The 15,649-nt window shown below is 47.3% G+C and overlaps 1 protein-coding gene across 1 annotated transcript; it reads left to right on the top strand.

Moving 5' to 3' along the window:
* The first annotated feature begins 1,909 nt into the window (after positions 1–1,909).
* On the top strand, positions 1,910–8,990 carry LOC116589291 (UL16-binding protein 2-like). The gene is made up of 4 exons (XM_032341322.1): positions 1,910–1,925; positions 6,645–7,088; positions 8,179–8,442; positions 8,665–8,990. The coding sequence occupies exons 1-4, from the start codon at positions 1,910–1,912 to the stop codon at positions 8,988–8,990; spliced, it is 1,050 nt and encodes a 349-aa protein (XP_032197213.1).
* The last annotated feature ends 6,659 nt before the right edge of the window (positions 8,991–15,649 follow it).

The following is a 15,649-nucleotide window of genomic DNA, read 5'->3' as shown; positions in this document are numbered from 1 at the left end:
CTTGAATGGGGAATCTCTACAAACAACCTTTGGTTGTTTTCAACAAGGAGAACATTTTCCTTCTTGTCCTTTGGTTCTGCAATATCGGATTCTTCTCTGTAAGAGGACCATGTCCTTGCAGACAGTATCCCCAAAAAGATATTTATGGAAGCTCTAGATCCTTAGGGATTTTTTCTTCTGTGTACTGAGAAACAGGCTCATTGACATATTGTGATTGTTGTCTTTAGTTAATTATGTCCAGGAACGTATATTTAAATAAATATTATCTTTATTATACAATATACTTATTTTGGAATTTTATTATTATTTTTTATTTTTTTTCAAAGATATTGTTTATTTGAGAGAGGGAAAGAGACATATCAAGCTGGGGGGAGGGACAGAGGGAGAGGGAAAAGCAGACTCCCCACTGAGCAGGCAGCTGTTGTGGGACTCCATCCAAGGACCTTGGGATCATGACCTCAGCTGAAGGCAGATACTTAACTGGCTGAGGCACACAAGTACCTTCAGAATTTCTTTTATATCGCAAGAGAACTCATGGAATTGTGTTCTTCCTCCACTGTATGGGGTAAATAAAAGTGGTGATTCTGCTAGATCTGTTGTGGAGATAGAGAATTGAAGGATCACTCAGAAATCAGCTTTCCAGCAGCCATCTGTCCGTCTCAGACATGATCCTGACAGGCCACATACAAACAAATGTTCTGGAAATGAAGCAGTTGAGAATCTTTCTGAGTTTCCTGGATCCCCCACCACTGTCTCTCTTGTCATCCCTCCCCACCGACTCACCTCCTTCAGAGCACAGTGGGTCTTCACAGCAGAAACAGATCTGCTTCTAACAGTTGATTTATTCGTTCATGAGCAAAAGATTGGTATCCAGAATATACAAAGAGCTCCTGCAAATAAATATCTGTAAGTCTGGCTCTCCAAGATCTGTGCAAATGCTTAGAGCAAGTCACAGACAGTAAATCAGCCTCAGAAATCACTGAACACATCCCAAGTTTTCAACACAAAGAACAATGGGCTATGTATATATAACAATGGGCTATATATATAACACAAAGAACAATGGGGCTTGCTTTATACATGCATAAAACTGACAAGATTAAAAAAAATTTTATTTATTTATTTGACAGAGATCACAAGTATACAGAGAGGCAGGCAGAGAGAGAGGAGGAAGCAGGCTCCCTGCGGAGCAGAGAGCCCCATGCAGGGCTCAATCCCCCAGGATCCTGGGATCATGACCTGAGCGGAAGGCAGAGGCTTTAACCCACTGAGCCACCCAGCCACCCCAAACTGACAAGATTTTAAAGAGAGCTATAGCAAATGGTGGACAGGAAATGGAATGACAAGCGTTCTCTTCTGCGTTGGTAGGTGTTTAAATGGAATCCCTCATTTAACATATAGTTCACCCTATCCAGATAGTGGTTGGTGTGTTCATCCCAGTGCATGGCAATCCCAGTGTTAATTCGAGGGCGGAAGTATGTGGGGACCAAAAATCAATAGAGGTGTACGATTGTTTTCTGTGGTGCTATGTGTCATACCAAAAAATTAGCCATAGGATATCCAAATGAGGTACAATATATACAATGTGTTAGGAGATTTCTGCTTCTTTCTAGTTAAGACTAAATAATCTGAACTCTTGTCAAAAAATGACACAAAGGTGAGCCAAAACACAGGATGAACAAAGCTTTCAAATATATATTGAGAGCTTCTGGACAACATTCAGTCCCAGTGGCCTCCTACATCTGAATCTCTTCACCTACACTTACAGATTAAGCTAATCCACCAACAAGGCAAATAAAACACTCTAACCCTCATCTTCAGCACATCCAGGAAATGGAAAATGCCCAAGTCTGTCGATCTCTTTGGCCGTATTGGACATTCCTAGAACAATACGAAGCAGAGTCTGAGGATGAGGAGGCCCTCAGGTACCATGAGACCTACTAGGAGATGATCCTGTGGTGACCCAGATGAATGTCCTGGTGTGGGGGAAATACATCCTAAAATGTCGGCATCAGGGGACATCACCAAAACTGGGAGGACATCAGTTTGACAGCTGAGATACCAGCCAATAGGATCCAGCAGTACATTAGAAGGATTTTTCACCATGACCAGGTGGTTGGTATTTCTGGGCTACAGGGGTGGTTCAACATCCACACACCAAGCAACATGATACACTACCTTCATAAAATAAAAGACAAGATGCATACAATCCTCTCAATAGATGCAGAAAAAGCATTTCACAAGGCACAGCATCCTTTCCTGATGAAAACTCGTCACAGTGTAGGAAGAGAGGGAACATACCTCCATGCCATAAAAGCCATTTATGGAAAGCCCACAGTGAATACCATTTTCAAAGTGCAAAAACTGAGAGCTTCTCCCCTAAGCTCAGGAACAAGGCAGGGATATCCACTCTGACCACTGTTGCTCAACATAGTCCTAGAAGTTGTAGCCTCAGTAATTGACAATGAAAAGAAATAAGGAGCCATCTGAATTGACAAAGAAAAAGTCAAACTCTTACTCTTCACAGATGACATGATACTTTATATGAGCAACCCAAAAGATTCCACCCCAAAATTGATAGCATTCATATAGGAATTCAGCAAACTGGCAGGATATAAAATCAAGGCATAGAAATCAGTTGTATTTCTATACACTAACAATGAGACAAAAGAAGCAGAAATAAAAAAAGGTGATCCTGTTTATAGTTGCACATAAAACCCTAAGATATGTGGGAATAAACCTAACCAAAGAAGCAAACTACAGAACTATAAAAAACTATGGAACACTCATGAGAGAAACTGAGGAAGACACAAAGAGTTGGAAAGATGTTCCATGCTCACGGATTGCAAGAGCAAATATTGTTAAGTGTCTGTGCTACCCAGAGCAATCTACACATTCAGTGCAGTCCCTATGACAATACTATCAACTTTTTTCACAGAGCTGAAACAAGAAGCCCTAAAATTTGTATGGGACCAGGAAAGACTCCAAATAGCCAACACAATGTTGGCAAAGAAAATCAAAGCTGGTGGCATCACATTCTGGACTTTAGGCTCTATTACAAAGCTATCATCTTCAACACAGTATGGTACTGCACAAAAACAGACACATAGATCAATGGAACAGAATAGAGACTTCAGAAATGGGCCTTCGACTCTATGGTCAACTAATCCCTGACAAAGCAGGAAAGAATATCCTATGGGGAGGGGGAGGCAGTGTCTTCAACAAATGGTGTTGGGAATATTGACCAGCCACGTGCCGAAGAATGAAACTGGACCGTTTTCTTTTTAAGATTTTATTTATTTATTTGACAGAGAGAGATCACAAGTAGGCAGAGAGGCAGGCAGAGAGAAAAGGAGAAGCAGGCTTCCCATTAAGCACAGAGCCCGATGCAGGGCTTGATCCCAGGACCTTGAGATCATGACGTGAGCTTAAGGCAGAGGCTTAACCACTGAGCCAGCCAGGCGACCCAAAACTGGACGATTTTCTAACACCCTACACAAAAACAGCCTCAAAATCAATGAAAGACCTAAATGTGAGACAGGAATCCATCAAAATCCTTGAGGAGAATATAGATAGCAAGCTCTATGAGCTCACCCGCAACAACTTCTTATAAGACAGGTCTCCAGAGGCAAGGGAATCAAAGGCAAATATGATCTACTGGGACTTCCTCAAAATAAAAAGCTCTAGGTTTTGTTGTTACTGTTGTTTTAAAGATTGTGTTTATTTATTTCAGAGAGAGAGCACAAGCAGGGAGGAGGGACAGAGAGAGAGGGAAGAACATACTCTCCGTTGAGCAGGGAGCCCCATGCAGGCCTCAAACCCAGGACCTTTGGATTATTACCTGAGAAGAAGGCAGACACTTAACCAACTAAGCCACCCAGGCACCCCATAAAAAGCTTTTGGATAGCAAAGAATCAGTCAACAAAACCAAAAGACCACTACAGAATGGGAGGAGATATTGTAAATGACAGATAAAGGTCCAGAATCCAAAATCTATAAAGAACTTACCACCTCAACACCCAAAAACAAACAATCTAATCAACAAATGAGCAGAAGACATGAACAGACATGTCTCCAAAGAAGACATCCAAATGGCCAACAGACACATGAAAAAATGCTCAACATCACTCAGCATCAAGGAAATACAAATCAAAACCACCATGAGATACCACCTCACACCAGTCAGAATGGCTAAAATTAACAAGTCAGGAAAGGACAGATGTTGGTGACAATGTGGAGAAAGAGGAACCCTCTTACACTGTTGGTGGGGATGCAAGCTGGTGCTGCCTCTGAGGAAAACCGTATGGAGGTTCCTCAAAAAGTTGAAAATAGGGCTACCCTATGACCCAGCAATTGCCCTACTGGGGATTTACCCCAAAGATACAAATGTAGTGAATGGATGGGGCAAGTGCACCCCAGTGTTTATGGCAACAATGTCCACAATAGCCAAATTATGGAAAGAGGGCAGATGTCCATCAACAGGTGAATGGATAACGAAGATGTGGAATAATATACTCAGCCATCAAAAAAAAAAAAATGGAATCTTGACATTTACAACAAGAATTATGGAACTAGAGGGTATTCTGCTAAGTGAAGTAAATCAGTCAGAGAAGACAAGTATCACATGGCCTTACTCATATGTAGAATTTAAGAAAGAAAACAGAGAGGGGCGCCTGGGTGCCTCAGTGGGTTGGGCCGCTGCCTTCGGCTGGGGTCATGGTCTCAGGGTCCTGGGATTGAGTCCCGCATCAGGCTCTCTGCTCAGCAGGGAGCCTGCTTCCCTCTCTCTCTCTGCCTGCCTCTCCATCTACTTGTGATCTCTCTCTGTCAAATAAATAAATAAAATCTTAAAAAAAAAAAAAGAAAGAAAACAGAGGATCATGGAAGAAGGGAGGGAGAAATAAAAGAAGACGAAACCAGAGAGGGAGATAAACTATAAGAGACTCTTAATCACAGAAGATTAACTGAGGGCTGCTGGAGGGCTGAGGGGGAGCAGGATGGACAAACTAGGTGGTGGACACTGTGGGGGAGGAGGGCACGTGGTGCAGTCAGCTCTGTTCATGTGAGACATGAACCGCTAGCCTCTACCTTGGAAGCTAGGAATACATTATATGTCATTTAATTGAGTTTAAATTTTAAAAAATAGGAAAAAGAAAACAATATTAGTGATTTCCCCTCAAGAGGTAAAGTATTATTACAATTCACACAGTGTAGGTATATTCTTTAAATGTCTTTTAAAACTACTTAAAATTATTCATTAAGCTTCTATACTAGAATTGTTAACCCTTAAAAACCTAAATTTCTGGTGGAAATTGAGAAGTAAACGGTAGTTCACTCTTATCCTGGCATTCCTAACTGATTGGCAGATTTTAAATTCTTTTCACAATTTTTAGAAACACGTGACTTGTCATAGTACATTTTCCAGTTTGACACAGGACATGCTTACCAACAGACCCACATATCTTGAGTTCCTTTGTAAAAGGAAACCAAAGTAGATAAATCTATGTTCCATGAATAAATAAATAAATAAATAAATAAATAAATAAATGCAGGCTAGAACGGTTCATCCAGCTTCTGGTAGAGCCCTACACATATCGGGTCACACCTGATTCAGTCAGCTGAGCTCCGTTCCTCCAGGTGCTGTTGTTTACAATGTGGCTATTTAGTTCTCAAAGCCCAGAACTAACAAGAGTGTTTCCAGTGACTGAAGGCGATGGGATAATTTATTATCTATCATACTTACAATAAGTCTAGCATTATGTGGCTGATTTTATGCAATTTGTAGGATAGGGAGATGATCGTGAGTGAAAGTGATGTAATCTCGCTCCAACACTCGCTTTGTCTCAGAGCTAAAGTGTGGTCACTGAAAAAAAAAATCACTCATTTTTTTTTCCTCCTCTGCAAACCTGAAGGTAGCAGTGCTTGGAAATAGGATTCTCTGTAGAATTTACGGGTTGATAAGTGGTTCCATAGCTGGAGGAATAGCATTCCTCTCCTTCTACTTCCAGAATCTGAGAACGTGCATTAAATGTGGGTATTAAGGAGGGCACGTATTGCATGGAGCACTAGGTGTGGTGCAAAAAAAATGAATTCTGTTATGCTCAAAAGAAAAAAAAAAAAAAAGTTGGCCACAGGCCCATATGCTTCTCCTACAAAGATACAGGACTTGAAGCTAGGTGCCTGCAAAAAGAAGAGAGGATTGCATATAAATTATCTCACCAAACTTGGTTCTTACAAAAGATGGGGGTAAAATTCATCAAGTGCTCAAAAAGAATCCAGTTATCTTGTCACACCCATAGGCCCACGTGTCTCTCTCTAGTGGTTTTTTTTTTTTTTTTTTTTTAAAGATTTTATTTATTTATTTGACAGAGAGAAATCACAAGTAGATGGAGAGGCAGGCAGAGAGAGAGAGGGGGAAGCAGGCTCCCTGCTGAGCAGAGAGCCCGATGCGGGCCTCGATCCCAGGACCCTGAGATCATGACCCGAGCCGAAGGCAGCGGCTTAACCCACTGAGCCACCCAGGCGCCCTAGTGGTTTTCAAAGGCAGAAAATATTCCTTGCTGCGAGGGCAGGTCCGAGCCCCGCCCGTCCGCGCCCCGCCCACCCGGAGACCCGAACCCAGGCGACCGCACCGACCCCAGCAGGATTCATTCGCGGCCTGTGGCTCAGCGAGTCCTGCATCTGCGCCTTTAGCTCGGTCCTCCGCCGCTTCCTCTGCCTCTCCCGCATCCGCCCGCGCGTGTTCTCTCGCGTCTGTCACACATGTAAGAAGTTGAAGTTGGGCGAATTCGCGTCCCCAGCTGGCGTCCGGTCCCTCTCGGCGGGAGACAGGCGCCCTCCCGCGCAGCCCGCCCGGCCCAGCAAGCGCGTTCTGCTTCCCACCGGGGTTCCTTCGGAAGCCACTCCGCGCCTCACCTGGCAACCCCCACCCCCCCGGCTCGGGGTCGCGATGGAGCCCACGGCCGCCACCACGCTCACGGGGCGCTCGGGGCTCCTGTTTCTGCTGTTTCTCCTGCGGCTGCTGCGCGGGATCACGGCGGCGCCGGCCGGGTTGGTCGTGGGCGCGACGCGCGGAGGAGCAGGGACAGGTGAGTCCCGGGATCTTGGGACCCTTGTCGCCGGCTTGGGCTGCCCCCCCACTTCCCCAACCCCACCAAGCCGCCGCCGCCGCCGCCCGCGGGCTCCTTTCCCGCTCCGCGGAGTCCGCCGGGACTTTGTCGCCCTGTGGAAAAGAGGGGACCTGGGCGACCACGGACTGCCCGGCTCTGGGTGCTGGAGCGGGGGCGAGGGGGGAGAGGCCGCGGCGGGGCGTCCGCTGTCGCCTCCAGCCCCCGCCTGCCCCCTCGGGAAGCGGGAGCCCAGCCCTGGAGGCCCGGGCTGCCTACAGGACAGGGCGATCGCGCAGGGTCTGGACCCCGCACACCCCCGCGACTCTGGCACTGAAGCAACTTCTCCAGGAGTCCCCACCCCCGCCCCTCCAGCGCTCCCCCTGGATATATTTTGTGGACCTTTTTGGGTTTTTCTGTTTGGGGAGTTTTTTTTGTTTTGTTTTGTTTTTTCTTATATTTTATATCATTCTGACTTATGCATTTCTCTGAGCCTTGTGATCCCTTCCTCTAGTCTCTGCTCAGGAAATTCTTAGTCATTTAGTTAGTGCAACACGGGACAGGCCTTTCTTCACTTTACCTGGACTCATCCTTGCAGCACATTAGCGCCATCTGCTGGGCCCTACGGAATCCTGCGACCCATGCTCCTGAACTCTCCCTTATCTGAGTTTGGACGCTATCCTCACTGCCCCTACCCTGCCCCAGCTCCTCAGGAGCAGCCCCCTCCTTGCCCCTCATCTTCCTCCAGGACACTGGCCTGCGTCCTGACAGTCCTGACATGCAGGCCTCCTCTGCTATGGCCAGGCTGGCCTGTGTGTGCACTGGGTAGAGTGACTGATGGTTTGACCTGGTAGGCCCAGGTTCCCATCTGGGGATATGTGTACTTCCAGAGGTATCCTGATCCTATCCCAAAAGGGGAAGGGCGCCAGCCTCTACATTGGGGGAGCCTCTGTGCAGGGACAGTCCTTGCTCTGTCTTGCACACATTCTATTGCTGTCTCCTGGATGGCAGCGGGGTGCCTGCTGCTCTTTTTCTTCCAGCACCAAGTTCCACCTGTGTTTTTCCTTCCCAGATGCTCTCTCGCTTTCCTACAATTTCTCCATCACACCTCAGGCCAGGCCTGGACAACCGTGGTGTGAGATTCAAGGCCAGGTCAATGGAAACGAGTATCTTTACTATGCCTGTGGGAGCAAGCGGGTCATACCCGTCGGTCCTTGGGGGATGCAGCTGAAGGACACAGCATTCTGGGACACACAGAGGGAACCTCTGGAGGACCTGGGGGAAGAGCTCAGAAAGAAACTGCTGGACATCAGAGCAGAGTTTGTCACTAAGAGCGGTGAGTCCAAAGGCCCAGGGCAGAAGGAGAACACTTTGGCAGGGCTGGGGAGCTATGGTGTTCATGTAAAACTTCGAAGTGGGTCCCATCAGCCAGGGCAGACAAGGAGGCCAGAGAAGGACCAGGAGGGCCAAAGGGGAGCTGAGGAGTATGCAGTGGGTGGGGCAAAGGATTGATCAAGACCAGAGGCTGAACTGTTTCCCCTGGTGGGGGCGGGGGCAGATTCTCTCACCCTGCAGGTCAGCCTGATGTGTGAGCGTGGGGCCCACGGACACAGCAGAGGATCCTGGCGGTTTGTCTTCACTGAGCAGTTAACCTGCCTCTTTGACCCGGAGAACAGAAAGTGGATACAGTTTCCTCCTGGAGGCCAACAGGTTAAGGACATGTTGGACGGTGACAGAGAGCTGACCGAGCTCCTCATGAAGATCGCAAACGGAGACTGTAAGAGATGGCTCCAGAAACTGCGGGAGCACAGCAATGAGACACAGGAGATCACAGGTAACTACAAGACTGGATGGAGTGCTGGTCCTCTTGAAGAGATTGGCTGACCCCGCCATAGTGTGTGTATGTGAGTGTGTGTGTGTGTGTGTGTGTGTGTGTGTGTGATGATGCATACATGATGAGTTGTTCTTAGGAGTACAAGGGCCACTAGTGTGTCCTAGTGTCCTTCCTTTCCCTGCTCACCTCCTGGCATCTCTCCCTACTGCACATACCTTTAGTTCTCTCTGGATTTCTTCCTGGCCCCAACCTGCAGGCCTCATTCTGTTTCCAGAGATTTACTTCTTACTGTTCCCTTTTCTGGGCCTCATTGTTGTTTTTTGTGTCCCCTGGTCTCTTTCTCGAAATCCTTCAGTGCCAGGTGAAATGTCAGCTCCTGACAAGATGTCTCTGTCACCATCCATACGTGTCCCCTCCTCTTCTGTCACAGCACGAGTGACTGTCTATACGGAAAGCCTTGCTTCCCCCATTAGCTATATGATCTGCATGAACCTTCCATCCCCAGGACCAGTCACAGCGACTGCCACAAACATGGCAGAAGGAAGACATCTGGGCTGTAGGATTACGTGGGGGAAGCAGCAGCTAAAGACTCCTGCCCCCGGTTTGGGGCCCCTGATCAGGGCTCTCACTACTGTGTTTTCATTTCAGGAGCAACGGCCACAACCCTGCCTGTAGCTCTGGTCAAAGACGCCGCCATCAGGCCGATCACTTCTGTCCTCCTTGTAGTCCTCACGCACTTAATCCTCCTTGTTGTCCAAGGCATGGTCCTTTGAATGACAGGTACTGTGGGCAGAACTGAGTTAGAAGTGAGAGGCAGATGGCCCGAGGTGAGCACTGAGAAAGGCGAATGGCCAGCCCTTGTCCTTTTACTTGAACCTTCTCACCTGAACATGAGACCAGATATGTTGGACTATATTAGCTTCTCCCAAGAAAGAGACTCATCAGGAGCTGTTGATGTAGAGGTTGAGGTAGATAATTATTACAAGGGATTGGCTCACGACTAGGGGGTCTGTGAGCTGGAGAAACAGGGAAGCTGGTGGTGGGCTTCCAGTGCAAACCTGAAGGCCTGAGAATCAGGGCATCTGTGGTGTAAGTCTAGGTCCAGGTCCAAAGAACCAAACACCAGGAGTGCTAATGACCAACGCTGAGGGCAGGAGAAGGATGGCCCAGCCAAACTGAGAGCAAAGTCACCTTTCCTCCGCCGTTTGTTCCATCCAGGCCCTCGTGAATTCGATGAGGACAGTCTCCTTTACTCAGTCTACTGATTCAAATGCTCATGTCTTCCAGAAACACTCTCTAGACAGACCCAGAAAGAATGTTTTCCCAGCTACTGGGGGGTGTCCCTTGGCCCGTCAAGTTGACCTATAGAAGGAGCCGGGACCAAGTTCTCACATGCTTGATAGCTGTTACCTGGGCAAGCTTATTCCTTGAGCTCTGATATCGCCCTGCTAAGGCTGCTGGAAAAGCACAGGGCTCCCCTGACCCCAAACTTTACATCCTGTTTTTGCTAAAGCGATTGAGCAAAATCAGGCCTGGCTCAGACCAGCTTTTCACCTTGGGTGGCGCCCAAGTAAGGGGTGGTGTGCAGACAGTAGGAGCACCAGGCATGGACAACACTCTGGATTGGGGGAGAGCAGCAGGTGGCCGCACGTGATGTGCCCTAGGGATGGGGACCTCTCCATGCTGCGTCCAGGAGAGGGGCCTGTGTCTGAACCAAAGAAAAGGGGTGGGAAGGCCGTTGCCCACCCAACCAAAGGCTGGCTTGCAGGGCTCTGCTCCCATGCTACTCTGCTTGGGTGGTGGCAGCTAACCAGAGGGCCCATGGGGGAGACTCTCCAGGATGAGATTCGAAGGCCAGAGCTCCAGGGTCCCTGGGACACCTGGCTCAGCCCTGGTGCTCTCAGAACCTGGCAGCTAGCCTCCTGCAGAGCCCAGAGCCCCATCCAGCTGAACTGCCTCTGCCTTGAGCAGAGGTGCCTCAGAGTGCCTCTGGAGGGGGCACTGAGCTGCTGTTAGAATGGGATGCTGTCTCCTGATCGGACCAGGAAAGGGTGTGGCAGGGCAAGGACAGTCCCACTCAGACCTTGTGTTCAGCTACCAAGGGGAGGAGAATCTGAAGACAGAGGAAGATGGATCTTTGCCTGTAACCTTCCCCAAGGCTACAGGAACCAGGATCCAGGTCCCTTTCTGGGTAGGGCTCCCAGCCACACTCTTAGGCCTTCTCACATGGCCAGAGGGTGGCCAGGATCTATGTCATAGGAACGGATGAATTATTGGCGGCTTTACTCTTGAACCTAGGTATTCAGTAGTAAGGCCTGGATGACTGTTTTATGGTAATGAGGGAAGAGTTTGGTCAGCCTGCTGGACCCAGGGGTTGGGTGTCCCAGGGTTGGAGGAGGGGCGGATAGTGTATGGTGATACTTGACCCTCAGTGTGAGCTGGGCTTTGAGCCAGGCAGTAACTGGGGAGGGAGAAGCCCAAGAAGACTGACCCAAGATTGTCATAGCCACTGGAACAAGCTCCTGTTTCACTTTTAGAGGCTGAAGTTGCTACAGAAGGCCTGAGGATCTGCTCTCCTGCACCTGCTCTCCCTTCTGATGAGTGCCTTCTACCTGCTGTCCATGTCCACCGATGGGACCTTTGATCCTTGTAGTGAAGGCAGAATTCTCCAGTCCTCCAGGAGATCATGATTATGGTGGAGATGGAGTATTTCCCTGCCTTCGTTCTCGGTCATAATGACCCACTTCTGCACTTTTTCATAACATGGATGCTCTGGTGATTGTAAGGACCTATTTAGCCAGAGCGACTCCATCTTGGGTAAATAGCCATTTTTGTTGTTTCTGCAATAAAACTTAAATTGACCCTGCCCCCCCCCCCCCCGAGAAACTTACTTAGAAACAAGTCTGGGAAACCAGTGAAATGTAGTCGGCTAGTTCCTGATAACAGAACCCAGAATACAAGGACGAGTCAGGGCAGATAGAGACATCTAATCAGTACAAAGTACTGTTTGTAACAGTGAGAAGGTCTTGCCCAAACCTAAATGACTCCATCTTGGGAAGGATGACGATCTTATTATTCACATTGAATATGTTAACTGACTAAGCCTTCCCAGAAAGTACTGTTTGTAACTGTCCTAGTATGGAGTAATCTTGAATAACATGTCACCAGACCGGATGAAACCAGCCAATCAGCAAGAGACACACAAACCCAATGGGTTGAGATACCAAAATATGGGTTACTGTTTTACCCAATAAAAGGTAGCCTGTAAGATTGGGAGGGGTCACTCTCTTTGGAGACACCCCTGGCCAGTCAGTCTGACTTCTAATACTTATCATAAGTAAAGCTTTAAGTAGCTTTCACTTTGTCTCAGTCTCATTTCATTTAATAACAGACCTAACAGTGATAACTGTTGGGATTCCTGTACTTGGCCTTCTAACTGTCTGAACAAGAATTCTGAACAAAGAATATTTCCCAAGTTCTCCTTCAGTGTTGGAAATCAGACACATGGACAGGACTGGAGGAGATTATGCTGAGTGAAATAAGTCAAGCGGAGAGAGTCAATTATCATATGGTTTCACTTACTTATGGAACATAAGGAATAATATGGAGAATATTAGAAGAAGGAAGGGAAGAATGAAGAAGGTGGAAAGCGGAGGGGGAGATGAACCATAGAGACTGTGGACTCTGAGAAACTGAGAGTTTTAGATGGGGAGGGGGTGGGGGATGGGTGAACCTGGTGGTGAGTATTAAGGAGGGTACATATCACCTGGAGCACTGGGTGTTAAATGCATACAGTGAATCATGGAACACTACATCAAAAACAAATGATGTGCTGTATGGTGCCTAACATAACATAATACAAAATAGTAATAATAAAAAAAATGTTTTATCATGGACAAAGGATCAGTATCCAGAATATTTAAAGCACTCTTACAACCATTGGAACAAGTCTGGTTCTCCAAAGCTGCAGTACATGGCAAATAAGCCTATGAAAGGATTGAAAATCTCACAAATAATCAAGAAAACTCTACTTGGAAGGACAGTGGGAATGGGAAAAGGTGGTATAAGATACAAACTTGCAGGTATGAGACTCATAAATTCTGGGGATTAATGTGCAGCATAGTGACAATGGTTAATATTACGGAACTGTGTATTCTTTATCTTTTTTTGAAACACAAATATCTATTAGTTTAATATATTAAAAATTCAAATTCTATCCAGTCAACTTAAAATATTATATTATATAACCAGAGCATATGAAAGGGGAAAAAAATCCACTACTTGGAAACTGAATCTTACCCAGAAAATTCAAGAGGAAACTTTTTATACATTCATGTAATTCCAAGATTAACTAAGTACTGCCAGAACTATTTCCTAAAATAAGCCATCTTTTATTATGACAAATCTTTAATGTCACGTTGCTTAAAATTTTCATTAAACTTTTGCTTATCAAATTTAGCCTAAAATTGGAAGCCAATTCCTCTGACATTTACACAATTCAGTTCAATTAGTGACTTAATAAATAGGTTATCTTGTTTCCTGACTGGTATGAGAAAATCTGATTTTTTTATTGGAAGCCATTATTGGGGCACCTGGGTGGCTCAGTCCAGTAAGTATCTGCCTTCTGCTCAGGTGAGGATCCTGGGATGCTGAGAGGCAAGGCTCCCATCTTGGCCTCTGCCTGCCTCGTTCTCAGTGCTCAGCCTGCTCCCCGCTCTCCCTCTGTCACACTCCCCATTACCCCTACCCTATCATTCTCTCTCTCAAATAAAAAAAAATGGAACAGTCATTGAGTTTCTCTGAGTTGCTAGGTCCAGTAACACTGGTGTAAAAGCCATGTGCTCCTGGGATGGGGCAAAGCCCAGGACCACCCACAGGCAGCAGCACGCTCCGCTCTCCCTCGAGGAGGCAGAACACACAGCTCTCCTTGGGTGGTGGCAGCTAAGATAGAGGGCCCCTGGGAGAGACTCTCCAGGATGAGATTTAAAGGCCAGAGCTCCAGAGTCCCCTGAGACACCTGGCTCAGCCCTGGTGCTCTCAGAACCTGGCAGCTAGCCTCCTGCAGAGCCCAGAGCCCCAGTCAGCTGAACTGCCCCTGCCTTGAGCAGAGATGCCTCAGAGTGGCTCAGGAGGGGGCTTGAGCTGCTGTTAGAATGGGATGCTGTCACCTGATCGGACCAGGAAAGGGTGTGGCAGGGCAAGGACGGTCACACTCAGACCTTGTTTTCAGCTACCAAGGTGAGGAGAGGCTGAAGACAAGAGAAGATGGATTTGTGTCTAAAAGCCTCCCCAAGGCTACAGAAACCAAGATCCAGGTCCCTCTCTTTGGGTAAGCCTCCCAGCTGCTCCTTTATGGCTTCTGATCCAAAAGGTGGATCAAGATGTAATTAAATGGAAAGATGATTCATTCCTGGTTTTAGTCTTTTTTTTTTTTTTTTAAGATTTTATTTATTTATTTGACAGACGTACAGCAAAAAAGGGAACACAAGCAGGGGGAGTGGGAGAGGGAGAAACAGGCTTCCTGCTGAGCAGAGAGCCTGATGAGATGCAGGGCTCAATACCAGGACCCTGGGATCATGACCTGAGGAGAAAGTAGACACTTCAGGACTGAGCCACCCAGACGCCGCCCCCCCCCTTTTAGTCTTGAGCCCCACTTTTTGGTAGGGGGTCTGGAGCTGACTCTGTGTTGTGCTAATGAGGGAAGAAGGTCTTCAGGCTCTGGATCCAGGGTTGGGAGCTGTGGGGGGAGGCTGGGCCATCAGTGAGGACAGGTCTTTGAGAAAGGGAGTGTCTGGGGAGTGGGGGCAGTAGGACTGACCCAGGATTTCCTCAGCCACTTGAACAAGCTCCTGTCTATCTTTCAGAGGCTGAGGTTGCTACAAGGAGCCCCTGGCATGTGCCCTCCTGCACCCACTGTCCCTCCTGTGGGATGGTTTTTCGACCATCTGCTGTTCACCTTAACCAACAGGAGCTTTGACCCCTAGGGTGAGGGGAGAACCCTCCAGATGACCATGATTATGGAGGAGATGGAACATTTCATTGCCTTCATTCTTGGTCATAATCCACCTCCGCACTCTTTCTTAACATTAACACTGTTTTCTGTTGGTGCTGACTGCTGGAATCCCAACAGTTTGCCTTCTAACTGCTTAAACAAGAATTTTGTAGGAAGAAAATATTGTGCAGCTTCTCCTTTGCTAGTGAAAGTGAGATACTTGTCAGCATCATGATCCTGTTCATTGTTAAAAAAAAATATTATGTGACATTAGAGAACCTCGGGGGTTCTTTCTCTTCTGTGATTCAACCTCAAGTCCCTTAGTAAAACAAGATTAGAGAGGAGAGTTAAGGGCGTAGAGTAGTGGGAGGACCAAGGCTTCCCTCATCCCTCAAACACAGCTAGATAAACATCAAATCATACTGAACACCCAAGACAGAGAACTGAGGATGGACAGTACAAACTACACAATGAGAGGGAGAAAAGAGACCACGTCATCATGGAGGGTAGGGGTTGCCGAGGTGTGATTTGGGGGAGAAGGGTACTGCAGGTGCTGCAGAGGTGAAGGGGCCCTGGTCGTGGAGAGAAGCGATAGAAAGACGGAGGGAGAGAGGAGCGCACAGGGGACCGCACAAGGCAAACACTTCCCCAAAGCCACTGACTGGGAAAACAAGATGGGTTGATGAGAGTTTTGACAACAACCAGCGGAGATCAAAG

This window comes from Mustela erminea, chromosome 4 (assembly GCF_009829155.1).
Source record: "Mustela erminea isolate mMusErm1 chromosome 4, mMusErm1.Pri, whole genome shotgun sequence".
Classification (NCBI taxonomy): domain Eukaryota; kingdom Metazoa; phylum Chordata; class Mammalia; order Carnivora; family Mustelidae; genus Mustela; species Mustela erminea.
This window is presented reverse-complemented; position numbering and strand designations above follow the sequence as displayed.